This window comes from Corvus moneduloides, chromosome 4 (assembly GCF_009650955.1).
Source record: "Corvus moneduloides isolate bCorMon1 chromosome 4, bCorMon1.pri, whole genome shotgun sequence".
Taxonomy (NCBI): Eukaryota; Metazoa; Chordata; class Aves; order Passeriformes; family Corvidae; genus Corvus; species Corvus moneduloides.
This window is the reverse complement of record NC_045479.1, coordinates 73,330,021-73,347,183: the sequence shown is the minus strand read 5'-3', so window position 1 is coordinate 73,347,183 and position 17,163 is coordinate 73,330,021. Positions and strand designations below refer to the sequence as shown.

Below are 17,163 nucleotides of genomic sequence, written 5' to 3'. Positions count from 1 at the left end.
GAAAATCAGGAATATTCCCAGAAATCAGAAACATTCCCAGGAATCAGAAATATTCCCAGAAAATCAGGAAGTCCCAGAAATCAGAAACATTCCCAGAAATCAGAAATATTCCCAGAAACATTCCCAGGAATCAGAAACATTCCCAGAAATCAGAAATATTCACAGAAACATTCCCAGAAAATCAGGAACATTCCCAGGAATCAGAAACATTCCCAGAAACATTCCCAGGAATCAGAAATATTCTCAGAAATATTCCCAGAGAATCAGGAATATTCCCAGAGAATCAGAAATAGTCCCAGAAATCAGAAATATTCCCAGAAACATTCCCAGGAATCAGAAACATTCCCAGAAAATCAGAAATATTCCCAGAAATATTCCCAGAAAATCAGGAATATTCCCAGAGAATCAGGAACATTCCCAGGAATCAGAAACATTCCCAGAAACATTCCCAGGAATCAGAAATATTCCCAGAGAATCAGAAATAGTCCCAGAAACATTCCCAGAAATCAGAAACATTCCCAGAAAATCAGAAATATTCCCAGAAACATTCCCAGAAAATCAGAAACATTCGCAGAAATCAGAAATATTCCCAGAAACATTCCCAGGAATCAGGAACATCCCCAGAAAATCAGGAATATTCCCAGAGAATCAGAAATATTCCCAGAAACATTCCCAGAAAATCAGAAACATTCCCAGAAATCAGAAATATTCCCAGGAAATCAGAAATATTCCCAGAGACATTCCCAGGAAATCAGGAATATTCCCAGAAAATCAGAAATATTCCCAGAAACATTCCCAGAAAATCAGAAACATTCCCAGAAAATCAGAAATATTCCCAGAGACATTCCCAGGAAATCAGGAATATTCTCAGAGAATCAGAAATATTCCCAGAGAATCAGAAAGTCCCAGAAATCAGAAACATTCCCAGAAATCAGAAATATTCCCAGGAAATCAGAAATATTCCCAGGAAATCGGGAATATTCCCAGAAATCAGAAACATTCCCAGAAACATTCCCAGAAAATCAGAAATATTCCCAGAAACATTCCCAGGAAATCAGAAACATTCCCAGAAAATCAGAAATATTCCCAGAGAATCAGAAAGTCCCAGAAATCAGAAATATTCCCAGGAAATCAGAAACATACCCAGAAAATCAGAAATATTCCCAGAAACATTCCCAGGAATCAGAAATATTCCCAGAAATATTCCCAAAAAATCAGGAATATTCCCAGAGAATCAGAAATAGTCCCAGAAATCAGAAACATTCTCAGAAATCAGGAACATTCCCAGAAAATCAGAAATATTCCCAGAAACATTCCCAGGACTCAGAAACATTCCCAGAAAATCAGAAATATTCCCAGAAACATTCCCAGGAAATCAGGAACATTCCCAGGAATCAGAAATATTCCCAGAAACATTCCCAGGAAATCAGGAACATTCCCAGGAATCAGCGTGGGGCTGACAGAGGCTGTTCCCAACGGGAGGAAAAGCCCGGAATGGCGAGGTGAAGGAACGCTGCCATTCCTTCGGGAAGATCCCATCCCCATCCGCTGGAAGGAGCAGGAAAAATGCGGATTTTCCAGGGATCTCTGCAGCAAAATCCGGGTGGCACCAGGAGCTTTGGCCTTTTGCCTCGGCTTTCCAAGGAGCGCCTATTCCCGGGATAGCAATGCTGGTTTTCCAGCTGGGAATTTTGGGGATTTTACCTTTGGCTGGGTCGCCCAGCGTGGAAATGGAGCTGCTGTTGACACGGAGGCCGCTCTGGCACACCTCCCTCGCCTTGGAGAGAACACAAACAGCCGCTCTGGGCACCTGTCCTTCCCCAGAGACCAAAACCTATCCCACAGCGGCTGGAAAAAGCCTGGAATGTGGTGTCAGGAAATGACTCATCCTTAGGATCCCCCCCCCCCTCCCCCCCCATCCAAAGAATTGGGAGGTGTAAGGAAAACTCAACGCAATATCCATAGGAAAAGGGGAGGCTTTGGTTGGGATTTAAGAGATTTCAGCCCAATTTGGGCCACTCTTATCCTCAAAGGCATCATCACATCGTGGCAGAAGCGAATTCCCTGGAGAATTCCCTGATTTTCACAAAATCCAAAGTATCCTTGTGGAAAGTGAGCAGGAATTATTTCATGGCAGATCTTTCCTTGCCCAGCTACCACAATCCAAGGAATTGGCCCCAAACCCACCTTCTCCTGTCACAAAAGTGCTTTTCTTTTCCAAGAGCTTTCCCCACTGGGGTTAGGTGGGATTTTGGGAAGGAGATTCCTGGCTGGGAGGGAGGGGGGGGGTTGGGATGGAATTCCCAAAGAAGCTGTGGCTGCCCCTGGATCTGTGGCAGTGTCCAAGGAAAGCTTGGAGCATGCTGGGATAGTGGGAGGTCACAGCAGGGATGGAATCAGATGGATTTTAATGCCCAACCCAAATAATTCCACGATAAATCCACCGGGACAAAGGGGCAACTCCTTTTTCTCCCTGCAAATCTCAACACGATCATTTCCATCCCTAAAACCTCCTGGGAGCTGCTCCCAGAGCGATTTCCAACAGGAATAACTCCGCTAACTCAAGCAGCAGATCTCCTGAGCTTCGATGGGATGGAAAACCAGGGATTTGGCCCCAAAGTTGAGCTGAAGAACCGTTCCCGGTTACCTCCTCCTCCTTATCGAACAGCAGGAACGCAAAGGTCTCCTGGAGCTCCTCCGGGCTGTATCCAGCAGCTTCCTTGGCTCGGGCAAAAGCCTTGAGCTGCAAAAAACACGCCGAGTTTCGTTCTGGTGGCACCTCAGGGACGCGGGGCCGGGACTGAGCGGCCCGAACATCTCCAGCAGGGCCAGGGAGCTGCTGGATCAGCTCCTGCGCCCTCAGGAAAAACGTCGGGAGAGCAAAGGGAGCTGGAGCTGATGCCGAGTTTCAGGGCTTAGTAAAAAAGTTGGAGAAGGATGGGGTTTCTGAAAGGTTCGGGGATAAGGAAAGAACAATCGTATCACGGCTTTTGCTTCTTTTGGTTTTTGAACTCGCAGGCAAATCAAGAAATGACTCGATTCGGGATTATCCCAGATTTAGGCAGGATTTTAACTCCTCTCCAGGCTGTTGCCAGGGGACTCGGGACAAGGGATGGAGGGACAGGACACAGGGAATGGATTTAAACTGACAAAGGGATCTCGGGAAGGAATTCCCGCCTGGGAGGGTGGGGAGGGGCTGGAACAGAATTCCCAGGGAAGCTGGGGCTACCCCATCCCTGGGAGTTTTCCAGGCCAGGTTGGAGCACCCTGGGATAGTGGGAAGTGTCCCTGGCCATGGAATGGGGTTGGAGTTGGATGTTTTTTAAGGTCCCTTCCAACCCAAACCGTTCTGTGATCCCAAAATTTTTTAAGTCCGGTTTAATCCATGACAACCAGAGTGGCGATTTCCATTCCCGGAGAACACAGCCTGTTTTCCATGCCAATAGAAGTGGGAATGTGGGGATGAAGGGATTTTAAAAGAGGTCCAAGGAGCTGGGGAAAAAAAAAGGGTTAAAGTGGTGCCTGCACAGGTGAAGGCAGAGAAATCCCAAAAATCTGCCTTGAGGTCATGCAGCAGAAATCCAGCTCAGGGAAGCTCTCCTGATAAGGGGAATTCACCCAATTCCAAAGGCTGCTCCGGGAATGTTGAGCACCACTGCCTGAAAGGATTTTTTATTCCTGATTGGGATCAGATTGAAAGGTTCCCGGAGCCGGGAATCGCGAAAGGGGCTCTGTGAGGCAAAGGAAGCACCGAGCCGTTAAAAAATCAGCGATTCCAGAGATGTGCAGTTCCCAAAAAATCCCTTTTGCCGAGCTGCCGGCACCAGCCAGCCTTACCTCACTCAGGAAAAGATCGTTTTCCACCAGGATCGCCTGGCTGTACTGGAAACCATCCTGGGAGGTGGAGTCCAAGTAGGAGCTCTGCAGCACGGCCACCGCCCTCTGCAAGAGGGAACTGGGCTCCTCCGACTCGGCAGGAAAACCTGCAGGGAGAAAGGGAAAACCAGCTGGAAATATTCCCTTTGGGAATCGCCACCCCACTGCGAGGCCTCACAATCAGGTGGTGCAAGAGTGGGGTTTGCTGCCATCCAAATCCCGAATTTTTGGAAGTTTAAATGCCCTTTTGGCAAGAGGGATCCGAGCTCCTGGTTGATCCCTTTCCAACAGAAAGGAAAAACGAATCTGTGGCAACTGCCAGAAGCAAAAGGAATCCTAAATTTATAAATTTATAGTGATCAATGGAATTTATTCATGAGATCCCAGATCCCAAACTGGGGGTTTGAGTCCTACTTTTAAGGGTGAGTTTTAATAAATTTTTGTCTCTTCCTCCCCTCAGTTAAAAAGAAAAGAGAAGTAAAATCCATTCCCTGTGTCCCTCGTTATTCCTCTCAAATTATTCCAGGATAAAAAAAAGGATCTCATTTAAGGAACAGGGAAAAGAAGTTAAAACTGGGTGTATTAAACTCACTCTTTAAGCCAGGCTGCACTTGGAGGTTTAGCAGGGAAAAGGAAAGGAAAAGACAATTCTAGACAAGGCAAAAACGGGGAGGGATCCGAAAATGATCCAAGAAAAACACGGTTGGTGAGGATGGAAATTTGGAGCGCACAAAGGAAAAGTCTTTAAAGAACTTTTGCCTGGTTTAAACCTTTTTCTGGGTCTTTTGTGCCCTCTTTAATTCACTTTTTACACCTCCCACTTTCAGGTGGTGCCTCTGGAATTACAGGGACTAGGGAAAAGAAGCAGATTAAGAGCAGGAAAATGGGAAATAAAGAGATTTTCCAGCTGTTTTTCAGCATCATCTCTTTGTGCCTAACGAGGAGAGGAAAAGTTCATTTTGCTCATTTCTCTTTTGCTTCTCTTCCTGTGTTCCCCAGAAGCAGCCAGAGCTCGGATTTCTCCATGGAAATCACGGAATTAAGTCCCAGCTCAGCTCTAAGGACCGAACACAACCTTATTTTTTTGGTTTTTTTTTTTTTTCTTTTTTTTTTTCCTGGAGCACCACAACTTTTTCTGGGAAGCATCAGATATTTTCAGGAATAAAACTTAAAAAAACAACAACCAAAAACCTGGGAATCTCTTGGAAATACATGCCCCCCCAAAAAAAATCCGGGGATTTTGCAGCTGATCACTCCAATATTTTTATTCCTCCGTGCAGCTGAAAAATGAAAGTCCAGAAAGAGGGAAAAAAAAATTAATTAATTAATGAGGGAAAACAATCCCTGGGCAGCCAGCCCAGGCGGCTGCACCCCGCACTTCCCTCCCAGACTGAGGTGGGATGTGTCCTGATCCTAAGGAAAACCTCATTCCCTGAAGAAATCCCAAATCCTGGCACATCCCAGGGCAGGAGCAGAAGGTCCTTGACTGGCTCTGCGCAGCCTCGGAGAGGTGAAAGTGAAAGTGCCCGAGCCAGAAGGAAAAGTGAAAGTGCCCGTTCCCCTGGGAGAAGCTTGGGAATGGCACTGGATCCATGTGGAGAACTCAGGGAATGAGAAACGTGGGAATGGCACTGGATCCATGTGGAGAGCTCAGGGAATGAGAAACCTGGGAATGGCACTGGATCCACGTGGAGAACTCAGGGAATGAGAAATCTGGGAATGGCACTGGATCCATGTGGAGAGCTCAGGGAATGAGAAACCTGGGAATGGCACTGGATCCACGTGGAGAACTCAGGGAATGAAAAATCTGGGAATGGCACTGGATCCATGTGGAGAACTCAGGGAATGAGAAACCTGGGAATGGCACTGGATCCACGTGGAGAGCTCAGGGAATGAAAAATCTGGGAATGGCACTGGATCCATGTGGAGAGCTCAGGGAATGAGAAACCTGGGAATGGCACTGGATCCATGTGGAGAGCTCAGGGAATGAGAAACCTGGGAATGGCACTGGATCCACGTGGAGAACTCAGGGAATGAGAAACCTGGGAATGGCACTGGATCCACGTGGAGAACTCAGGGAATGAGAAACCTGGGAATGGCACTGGATCCATGTGGAGAGCTCAGGGAATGAGAAACCTGGGAATGGCACTGGATCCACGTGGAGAACTCAGGGAATGAGAAACCTGGGAATGGCACTGGATCCATGTGGAGAACTCAGGGTACGGGATCAGACAGCATGGATGGCATGGGGCTGATGGCTGGAGATGGGGATTATCCCTGCCCTGACATCCTTGGGAATTCACAGCTTGTCCTGGTGAATTCCCTCCCTTTCAGCATGGAATTCAATCTCAGCACCTCTGCAGCTCCCAACATCCGTTCCCAATCCAGGGAAAGCTCAGCTTTCCCTCCTGCTGGGCAGAAATCATCCTCCAAGGGTTTGTATTCCTTGGAATTCTGCTGATCTGCTGCTTGCTCCTCCTTTCCCAGATTGAAAGCGGCTCCTTTGACCTTTCCTCCCACAGATATCCCGGCCTGCTAAATCCAGCCCGAGGGAATGTGCTCCATGAGCAGATATCCATGGATCAGCCATCTCCTGGGAGCTCCAGTCCCCAGTTCAGGCCTCCTGTCAGGAGGGGTAGCTGAGGCCATGGACTTCCCAAACCCGGGATTTTCCTTTGGCTCATCCCTTTCTCTGTGACCTCTGGATGGCCTCACCACTCTGCAAGTTCCAAGGAAGTTTGCTCAGCCCTCCCCCTCTCCAACCAGATTTTCCTGGCTTGATCCCAGCGTTAGAATGAGCTGGAATTCTGGACATGAGCAGCAGGATCGGCTCTGGCACCACCACGTATTTGGGGTAAATCCGGGAACTTTATGTCCTGATTTGAGTATCCCAAAAAATTCATGTTCCTCCAGAGGTTCCTTAGGATCATCTTCCCAAATCCTTCTGAAATCCACTTCCCCTCTACTTTTTACAACCTCCCGTCCCGTTTTCCTTCTTTCCCTGTAGGAGATCTCCCAGAAAAAAACAGTTTCCCCCTGGCTGATCCTGGATTTTCCCTTGTCCAGCTGAGATCCAGAGAATTTTCCTTCTCCAACTGATCCCCCTCTTGGGAGCTGTTTGCTGAGTGTCCTACTGGGAACACCTCCCATAACAGGAGGTTTTAGGAAAAATTGGATATTAGGAAAAATCTCTCCCTCAAAAGCATTGGAAGGGGTTGCCCTGGGCAGATTTAAAAGCCGGATGTGGCACCTGGGGACACGGATCAGTGGTGGCCTTGGCAGGGTTGGGAATGGTGGGATTGGATCTTTGAGGGTTTTTCCAACATCAACAACTCCAGGATTCCACTTTCCCAACTCTTCCTTCCTGTTTTTCCCAGCCCAGGACATGGAGAATCATTTTAACCCTGGATTTGTTGGTGGCTGAACCACAGGGTAATGGATCCGACCTAACCCTGCCCCAAAACTGGTGGGATTCTCCATGTTGGGAATGGGATGGATTGGCATCAGAGCAGGCTCATCCTTCCTCAACAAAACCTCTGGAATAAACTGGGCTGATGGAAGCACCCACGTGGTTCCTGGAGGTTTTGCCCCAGGATGCTGCAGATGAGGAATAGAAAATAACCCAAAACTGCAAAGATTCCACCTTTTCCTCTGGAAGCCGCAAATGGAGGTTCCATGAGTTTGCAGGATGCAGCTCCACGCTCCTAAATTAATCCTCCTTGGCCTTAAACCTGGGAATTACATCCTGGTTTGGGGTGGGATCATTTCTTTCGCTGTATCTAAAACACCTCAGTGAGCCAAGCTGGCTGCTGCTGAGCAAACCCAGGTGCTGGATTGGATTTTAAATTCCCTTTGGGATCAAAGAACCTGGGAATGAGGATGCAGAGGCTGCAGGATGCTCTCTAGGGCCTGATGGGATTTATTCAGATGGTTTTTAGGTGATGCAGGGAACTTCTGGCATCTTTTCGGGGCAGCAACTGCTCTGCAACCTCCAAAGAGCTGCACTCGAGCTCTGCCAAGTCGGATTTGATCTCCCAGCAATATCCAAAGGCATCCCATTGGATGGGCAGGGAATATTATCAGTTTCTTCACGGGAAGGGAAGGTTATGTTCCTGCATTATGTTAAAAAAAACCCCACCTCTTTGTGTCATCAAAAATTGCAGCAAAACTCGGAGTGTTTCAATCTCTGCCCCAAATTCCCACCCGGAGGTGGCTCCGGCAAAGGAATTGCAAAGGGAATGTTTAATCCCAGGAGGGAACAGCTGGAAAGATCCAGAATCACAGAGATGGTGGAGCCTCTTTTCTGGCACTAGCAGATGGAAAAATTAAGGGAGAAAACCTCAAGTTGCACCTTGGGAGGTTCAGGCTGGACAAGAAGTTGGAATTTTCCCTCTGGAAAAGGACAGGTCCCCATCCCTGGCTGGACAAAGCTGCCCCACTCTGAAGCTGCTGAAAAATCTCCTCAGGGTAGGAATCCTCCATCTAAAATCCTTCCAAGTGCCATTTCTTGGATTTTCAGAGCTCCCTCCTGCTCCTTTCAGCTGCTCACAAAGCTGAGAATGTGGTTTTGACACATTTCCCTCATTAATTCATAAAGAGCAGCTCTGGCTGCCTTTTATCTCTGCAGTTTTTATCCCCCAAACCCCAATTCTGTCACCTCACCCAGGGCTAGCCCGTGCTGTGGGTTCACTCAGTGACACCTGACTCTGCCCAAGCCATCAGCACAGGAATTTTGGCACTTGGACAACCAAAAAGCAACATTTTTGTTTGCAAAATCACCCAATTCAGTGATTTTCCACGGAGCTGCAATGACCTGAGAGAGGCAGCCTTGGGAGAGCACCAGTGCTAGGAACAAGCTCCCTGAGGCGGAGCAATTCCCTTTGGGAAAAGGGGAAAAACCCAAACAAACTCCTGCCCCCACACACATTCCCTAGGAACCCTTCAGCTGTGGAAATCACACCCTTGAAATCCCCAATAAAAACAACCAAAGCACTCAAATCCAAACATTCCCTCAGAATTAGTGGGGGCTCGCCATCAAAAAAAAAACCCCTCCCAGATTAGGCAAAAGTAGAATTGGTCCCCAAAAAAATCAACGTTTCACTTTCTGGTCTCTAAGGGATTCTAACTAAGAACAAGGAATTGGTCACTTTGGGAAGTGCCAGAGTGACCAACAGATATTTACGTAATAAAATCGTCCCATTTCATTTGGATCCCCCAAAAAGGTGGTGGCTACACAAATCCTCATCCCAAAACTCCTCCTCCTCCCCTCCTGGCACAGCCTGGGGCTGTAAGGAAGAAAATCAGCAAACTGCAGCAGAAAATAAAGGCAAAGAGGTTATTTTTAATCCAGGTAGGTTCAGCAATTCTTGCATGGGTTTGCAAGAGTTGTGCCAACACAGCTCCAAGGTGGGGTGTGGATTCTAGGGAGTACTGGGGGTGAAGATCTGGGTACGGGGAATATTCAAGCTGGCTCTGCTGCTGCCAAAAACTGCAGGTTTAAGAGGTACACTAAAAATAAATAAAACAAATTACAACATAAAACCAGTTTCAGAGCCACGTAACAGCCTCTGGTCCAAGACAAGTTCTTACGATTCTTATCAGGGAAGAAAAGAGTTTCTGAAATTCTCTGACAACGATTTTTTGGCTGGAAAACAACAACTTCTGTGAAATCAGACATTTCCTTAACAACAGAACTCATATACAAAACTCCTTCTAGAGCAGACCAGTGATTTCCAGATTCAACCACAGCAGAGCCTTTTCAGTACCTGTCACTTATGAACACCAAAACAAGTGTGGAGCTGCACTAAGAAATACCCATTTTTATCAAAGACTTGGGGTAAATCCATGAGCTTTATGTCCTGACTTTGAGCATCCCAAAAAAGCAGAGCTTCACCCAGCACCTCCTACATCCATGATGAGCACCAAACCATGGATCATTCTGGATCACCACAGGCTTTCTGATATATTTTTTATTAAAATTAACTTTGTTCCCATGGAGCAAGGACCATATTTTATAACTATTTTTGTGCCATCCAACCTCCTGCTTGTTTCATCTATCCCAGATTATCTCCCCTTAAAGAGTGCAGACCTAGAGCTGGGCAAGCTCTGCCCCAACCCAAATCTTTATGACATAATCTAAGGACAATCTGGGATTAAATCGTGCAAGACCAGAGCAGAAATGGATTTTTCTCCCCTTATAAGGCCAAACTTCAGCCGTGCAGCTGCTCCAAGTGGGGAGCAAAGAGGCCTCCAGCCCCTCCAGGAAGGGATCAGCACTGATCCATGCTGCTCGTATTCCCAAATCCCACTCCTGAAGGGCACCTACATCACCCAGCACGGCTCCCCAAGGTGTGTCCAAACAGCACCGTGGCTTTTCCCAGCTGCTCAGGCCTTGGGATCAGGCACCGGCGCGTGCGGGAGCTCGGAAAAGCCAACGTGTCCCTGGTGAGCCACAAAATTTCAAAACCAGCTGGTTCCTACGCGTCCCAGGCTTCCAGGAGCTCGCGGTCGAGGCCTCATCGACCTCCCCCTGGGAGTAATGGGCACAGGAGAGGGGCAAAGGCGGCGCGGCCTCTCCTCTCCTTCCCCAGGGAAAGGCGGGATGGAGCCGGGAACCCTTTGCTCCCCAGGGAAGGGCGGGATGAAGCCGGTAAATCGTCTTCTCCCCAGGGAAAGGTGGGAGGGAGCAGTAACCCTCTGCTTCCCAGGGAAGGGGGGGATGGGGCCAGTAAAGCACCCCCCCACACACATCTCCCAGGGCAGGGCGGGATGGAGCCGGGAACCCTCTTCTCCTTAAGGAAGGGCGGGATGGAGCCGGTCGCCTTCCCCTCTCCCAGGGAAGAGCGAGATGGAGCCAGTAATCCCCCCCTCCCAGAGAAGGGCTGGATGGAGCCGGTCGCCTTCCCCTCTCCCAAGGAAAGGCGGGATGCAGCCGATAACCCCCTCCTCCCAAGAAAGGGCTGGATGAAGCCGGTCGCCTTCCCCCCTCCCAAGGAAGAGCGGGATGGAGCCGGTAACCACCTCCCCACTCCCAGCGAAGAGCGCGATGGAGCCGCCCGCCCTCTCCCCCCGGCCCCCGCTCACCCGTGCCCGGCTCGCTGCTCTCCCGGCGCCGCCGCTCGCCCATGGCCGGGGCTCGCTCGGGGCCGTCCCTCAGGCCGCCCTCATGGCCGCCCCGCCCGGCCCCCGGCGCGGCCCCGCTACCGGGCCGGCGGCATGAGGCGGTGCGGGGCGGCCGCCGCCATCCGCCGGCCTCAGGAAGTGGAAGGACGGGGCGGGCGGGGGAGGGGAGAGGGAAGGAGGGGACGAGGGGCGGGAGCGGCGGGGAAAAAAACAGAAAGTGAAAACTGAACCGGAAAGAGAGCGAGGGGCCGCCCGCGGGTTTTCCTCTTCCCGCGGTCACCGGCCTTGCTTGGTCATGGCCGGCTTTTCCTCTTCCCGCGGTCACCGGTCCTGGCTGCCCGTGCCCGGCTTTTCCTCTTCCGTGCCGTCCCTCAGACTGCTCCCTCACTGTGAACTCCTGGCTCGGCCATCAGTGTTTGCTCTTGGTGTGGATCTTGCCCCAGTCCTGTCTCGACCTCCTCCTCGATCACCTCAGCCCTTCCATGCCTGACTTGAGCTCTTCCCACTGCCCCTTCCCTCATCCCCTCACATCATGGCGAGAGACCCTTTCTGACCTCAGTTCTTCCCTTTCAGCGTTTTCCCTCTTTTGGATCTTCCCTCAATCTCCCCCAATTCCCTCCCTGACCAACTCACCCTTGTTTTGGATCTTCCCTCAGTCCCACAAACCCATTTCCTCATTCCCTTCGTCCCTCACATCATTCCTTGAAGCCATTCCCTCACCTCAGTCCTTCCCCCTCAGTATTTTCCCTCAGCTCCTTGCTTTGGGCCTTCCCTCAGTCCCAAAATTCCTTTCCTTATCCCCTCACAGTTCCCACCATGGCCAGAGCCCCTTCCCTCACCTCAGTCCTTCCTCCTCAATCCTTTCCCTGATCCCCTCAGCCCTGCCATACCTGACTTCAGCTCTTCCCACAACTCCTCAAGGACAAACTGTCTCCTTGCTGGGCTGATCTGGGCAGATTCCAGGTGCTACAGAAAAACGGGATTATTTATATTCTTTTTGTGCTTAAACATCCATTTCCCTGTGGGTGTGTGGCCTGGAGCCACCCCGTGAGGGACTGCGGGGGTATCCCAACCCATGTCCATGGGGGACAAGGGGGTATGGGGAGCAGGGATGGGGCTGAGGGTTGAAGGGAAGCTCTGAGGTGAGTGACACAAAAATGGGGTGAGGAGATGAGGGAAGGGGCCAGAATGGATAAAGAAATCTGGGGAAAGGCCCTGAGGAAAGGGGCTGAGGGGGTCAGGGAAGGGGTTTTGGGGGGATTGAGGGAAGGCACTGAGGGGGAAGGACTGAGGTGAGGGAAGGGACTCGGGGAATGATGTGAGGGGTGAGAGAAGGAATGAGGGGAAAAGGACTGAGGGAAGGTGCAAAATGAGGAGCTAAGGAAAAATACTGGGCCAGAACAGATAAATGGTGGGGAAAGGCCCTGGGGGAAGGGGCTGAAGGAAGAGCCAAAGAAAGTGGCTGAGGAGGTCAGGGAAGGGGTTTTTGGGGAGACTGAGGGAAGGCACTGAGGGGGAAGGACTGAGGTGAGGGAAGGGACTCAGACGATGATGTGAGGGGGTGAGGAAAAGAAGGAATGAGGGAACAGGGACTGAGGGAAGATCCAAAATGAGGAGCTGAGGAAATACACTGAGGGGGAAGGACTGAGGTGAAGGAAGGGGTTTAAGGAATGATGTGAGGGAATGAGAAAAGATCCAAAACAGAGCTCTGGGGAAGGCCCTGAGGTGAGGGATGGGCTCAGAGCAGGAGAAGACTGAGGGAATGAGGGTGAGTGCCACAGAAATGGCGTGAGAAGAGGAGGGAAGGGGCCAGAATGGATAAAGAAGTCTGGGGAGAGGCCCTGAGGGAAGGGACTGAGGGGATCAGGGAAGGGGCTTTGGGGGGGATTGAGGGAAGGCACTGAGGGGAGGGAAGGGACTCAGGGAATGATGTGAGGGATGAGGAAAAGAAGAAATGAGGGGAAAGGAACTGAGGGAAGATCCAAAATGAGGAGCTGAGGAAAAGCACTGGGCCAGAACAGATAAAAATGATGAGGAAAAGCCCTGAGGGGAGGGGCTGAGGGAAGAGCCAAAGGAAGCAGCTGAGGGGATCAGGGAAGGGGGTTTGGGGGGACTGAGGGGGAAGGCGTTTAAGGAATGATGTGAGGGGGTGAGGGAATGAAGAAAGATCCAAAACAAAGCTCTGGGGAAGGCACTGAGGTGAGGGATGGGCTTGGAACAGGAAGAGACTGAGGGAGTGAGGGTGAGGGACACAAAAATGGGGTGAGGAGATGAGGGAAGGGGCCAGAATGGTTGAGGAAAAGATGGGGAGAGGCCCTGTGGGAAGGGGCTGAGGGGATCAGGGAAGGGGTTTTGGGGGGACTGAGGGACGGCACTGAGGGGGAAGGACTGAGGTGAGGGAAGGGACTCAGGGAATGATGTGAGGGGTGAGGAAAAGAAGGAATGAGGGGAAAGGAACTGAGGGAAGATCCAAAATGAGGAGCTGAGGAAATAAACTGAGGGGGAAGGACTGAGGTGAAGGAAGGGGTTTAAGGAATGATGTGAGGGAATGAGAAAAGATCCAAAACGGAGCTCTGGGGAAGGCCCTGAGGTGAGGGATGGGCTCAGAGCAGGAGAAGACTGAGGGAATGAGGGTGAGTGCCACAGAAATGGGGTGAGGAGAAGAGGGAAGGGGCCAGAATGGATAAAGAAATCTGGGGGAAGGCCATGAGGGTCGGAGCCAAAGGAAGGGGCTGAGGGGATCATGAAAGTCCCTTTTGATGGTTCTGAGTTGCCTCATCCCAGTATCAGTGAACCCTCCATGGAACAGTAGGAGCAGATGATCATTTTTAGGGTTCACCAGGCTGGGCTCAGAAACACCAAAAATGCATCAAATGGCGAATGTTGCAATCGACTTTGGAGCGGGGAACAGGGAGATCTGGACTTGCCCAACCTCTTACACAAGAGGCTGTAGGAACACCCCGTGCCGAACGCTGGGGCAAAGGTTGTGTTTGGCTGAGCAGTGAGTCTTGGAGGGGATTCCACTTGGGATTCCAGGTGCTTTTGGCAACGAGATCCACGGTGCTGCATCCGTAATAAATTTATGGAGAAGCTGCTTCCCGATCCTTGCCGGGATTTGAGGGTCTCAGTGCTCAGTGCCCAGGATCTGGTTTAGCTCTGCTGAGCCTTGCAGGAAAGATTGGCAAACGAGCTAAAAAAAGGAGAAGGAACAACGATGGGACAACTCATTTATGAGTCACTTATTACCCAAATAAGTCAGGAACGTGCCCTCACGGATATTTCACCCATCCTAAGAATTTGCTACAGCAGCAATGGAAAGTGCAAAGTGCTGCTGCCTGGTGAAAAATGAAGGTGGGGGGAAGAAAAAGTGGCTTTTTTTGGGGCAGGGCACCATTTATGGCAAAAAATTTCCCAGCAGTGTGTCTCCAATTTGCCAGATCCATGGATTCTTCTAGCTCCTGCTGGCAGATAAAAACCTGGAATTCTCACTGAGACAGAAATATGTTCCCAGATGCCCTTTGAAGAGGGAAAATCAACAGCCCTGTGCCTTGACCTAAGAGATGTGAGGAGGTCTCTGAGGTTCTGGAGCAGATCCACAGTCAGAACATCCAAATTCCCACCTCCAGTGGGATCATTCAATCACTGTCCCAATGAAATCCAAGTATTTTAGTGTTGGGAATTACTTGTGGTGAGGAAAAGTAGAATTCCAAATTTCCTTTTTCAGTGCTTAGAAGAGCAAAGAATTCGAAGGGATTTTGTCCTCATTGATCCCGATGTTTGGACTGGATCATCCTAAAGGTCTTTTCCACAATCCATGATTCTGTTAACTTTGCTGGGGAGGGGAACTGGAGCCTCTGGAGGTCGAAGCCCATTTCTAAGCGGAGTTTCTCTGCCCCTCTTTGGTGCCTCATGACTTTTTTGGGTGGTGACAAGGCAAGCCCATGATGTCACCGTGGTGGGCACCCGCTTCCTGGCAAGGCTCTATTTTGGCTTCTTTGAAACCTTGACTCACAAGGCTCTAGCCTACTTAAGTCGGAATTAAAGAAGTCATTTGGAGTTTTATTTCCTCTTTTATTCAGAAAACCAACAGAAAGAAAACGAGTGATCCCTGCAGATTCTGTCCGTGAAAGAAAAAAGAATCAAGTGGGAGGCGGCAGCAGCGTTTCCTGAGGACAGCTGTCCTGCTGGATGATGTCAGGGTAAAGCAAATCGTGAAATCTGAGCTCGTTTTTGGCTGTGGGGGGCAGTGCCAGGAGCCCAGTGTGAAAACACAAACACCGCAGAGGATCCTTTTCCCTGCCCCGGGTGAATCCCAGGAATTCCTGGGAATGCTGAGTTTCTCTGCTTTTCTCCTATTTCCTTATGATCATGGAACGGTTTGGGTGGGAAGAGACCTTCAACATCTCCCAGTTCCGTGTTCCAGGAGTCCTTCCGTGGGCAGGGACACCTTCCACTATCCCAGGTTGCTCCAACCTGGCCTTGGACGCTTCCAGGGATGGAGCAGCCACAGCTTCTCTGGGAATCCTATCCCAAGGCCTCACCATCCTCACACATCATTTGTGACGTGAGAGGTTGGGTTGGTTTTTTTCCTTGATTTCCACAGGTTTGTGATCATATGATTTCGGTCTCTTCCATGAATTTTTGAAGCCATTATTCCAGTTTGGCAGCAAGGCTTTCCCAGACTGGCTTCTCCAACTTTCTCCAAAATCAGTGGTTTCCTAGAGGATCCTCTTCCTCTCCTGCTCATGAGCTCGAGTTTAGAGCCCCTTGGCTGGGAAAACTCTGCCTGAGGACCTTGGCTGAAAGGGAAAGTGAGCCCAGAGAACTTGGGGCTTCCTCTGATCTCCTTATCTTTGGCTGCTGCTGCTCCTGAGCCTGGAAAAGCTGTGGAGTTCTTGGCGGAATTGTCGCCTTCCCACTGTGAAAAAAATGGATGCAAAGATTTCTGGGTGCTCAAGAAGGGCTTTGGACCCTCCTGCTTTAACCCAGGTGGACAGAGAGAGGTTTGCTCCCCCCATTTATGCTCTGCTTGTCAAACCAAACTGCAGGAAAAAAGGCCTAAAATGCAAAATCTGGACTTTTGGACCCAAATTTCAGCTTCATTCCACACCACTCTCAAGGTGGGTGTCACCCCCTAAAGGTGTCTCACCCCATTTTTCCCTCAGCTCAAGAAAAACTCCCTTAATCTCTGAAATCTTGCAGCAAGACAAGCAAATTTTGATTGATTTTATTTTATTTCCCCTTGAATTTTGTCACATCTGTGAAAAAAAAAGTGAAAATCTTCCAAAAAAGAAGCAAAAATCTTAAAAAAAGGTGAAAATCTTCGAGAAAAAGGGAAAATCTTCCCAAAAAAGCATGAAAACCTTTAAAAAAATTGAAAATCTTAAAAAAAATCAGAATCTTCCCAAAAAAGTGAAAATCTTTTTTTTTTAAAGTGAAAACTTTAAAAAAAAATGAAAATCTTTTAAAAAATGTGAAAATCTTCCCCAAAAAAGGGAAAATCTTCCCCAAAAAGGGGAAAATATTCCAGAAAAAGTGAAACACCTTTAAAAAAATTGAAAATCATAAAAAAAAATTTAAATCTTCAAAAAAAAGTGAAAATCTTCAATAAAAGTGTGAAAATCTTGGAAAAAAGTGACAACCTTAAAAAAAAATCAACATCTTCCAAAAAGTGTGAAAATCTTCCCAAAAAGTGTGAAAATCTTCCCAAAAAGTGAAAATCTTTTTTAAAAAATTGAAAATCTTAAAAAAAACCTGAAAATCTTAAGAAAACTGAAATTTTTAAAAAAATATGAAAATCTTCCAAAAAAAATTGGAAAGCTTCAATAAAAGTGTGAAAATCTTTTTAAAAAGTGAAAATCTTAAAAAAAATTAAAATCTTTAAAAAAATATGAAAATCTTCCCCAAAAAGTGAAAAACCTTTAAAAAAATGGAAAATCTTTTAAAAAATTAAGATCTTCTAAAAAAAAAAGTGAAAACCTCTTTAAAGAAAAGGAAAATCTTCCCCCAAAAAGTGAAAAATCTTTAAAAAAATGCAAAAATCTTCAGTGGAGTGTGAAAATCTTCCCAAAAACAGTGAAAAATCTTCCCCAAAAAGTGAAAATCTGCAATAAAAGTGTGAAAATCTTCAATAAAAGTGTGAAAATCTGAAAAAAAAAGTGAAAA

General features: G+C 48.6%; 1 protein-coding gene and 1 long non-coding RNA gene across 4 annotated transcripts in view; one reads left to right on the top strand and one right to left on the bottom strand.

Moving 5' to 3' along the window:
* TASOR2 (transcription activation suppressor family member 2) overlaps nt 1-11,064 on the bottom strand; it is a 35,252-nt gene extending 24,188 nt beyond the window's left edge. For all 3 annotated transcript variants that reach the window (XM_032105636.1, XM_032105637.1, XM_032105638.1), the window contains exons 1-4: nt 10,960-11,064; nt 3,838-3,983; nt 2,648-2,743; nt 1,705-1,777 (exon numbers count right to left, since the gene is read on the bottom strand). In XM_032105636.1, coding sequence (XP_031961527.1) covers nt 1,705-1,777; nt 2,648-2,743; nt 3,838-3,983; nt 10,960-11,002 — 358 coding nt within the window. In that variant the 5' untranslated portion in view covers nt 11,003-11,064. The remainder of the gene's footprint in view (nt 1-1,704; nt 1,778-2,647; nt 2,744-3,837; nt 3,984-10,959) is intronic.
* A 147-nt stretch (nt 11,065-11,211) lies between these two features.
* Nucleotides 11,212-16,288, top strand: LOC116442530. Its single transcript, XR_004239587.1, has 3 exons — nt 11,212-11,423; nt 15,078-15,197; nt 15,646-16,288. It is a non-coding gene; the product is annotated as an uncharacterized LOC116442530 (long non-coding RNA).
* Nucleotides 16,289-17,163: the final 875 nt, after the last annotated feature.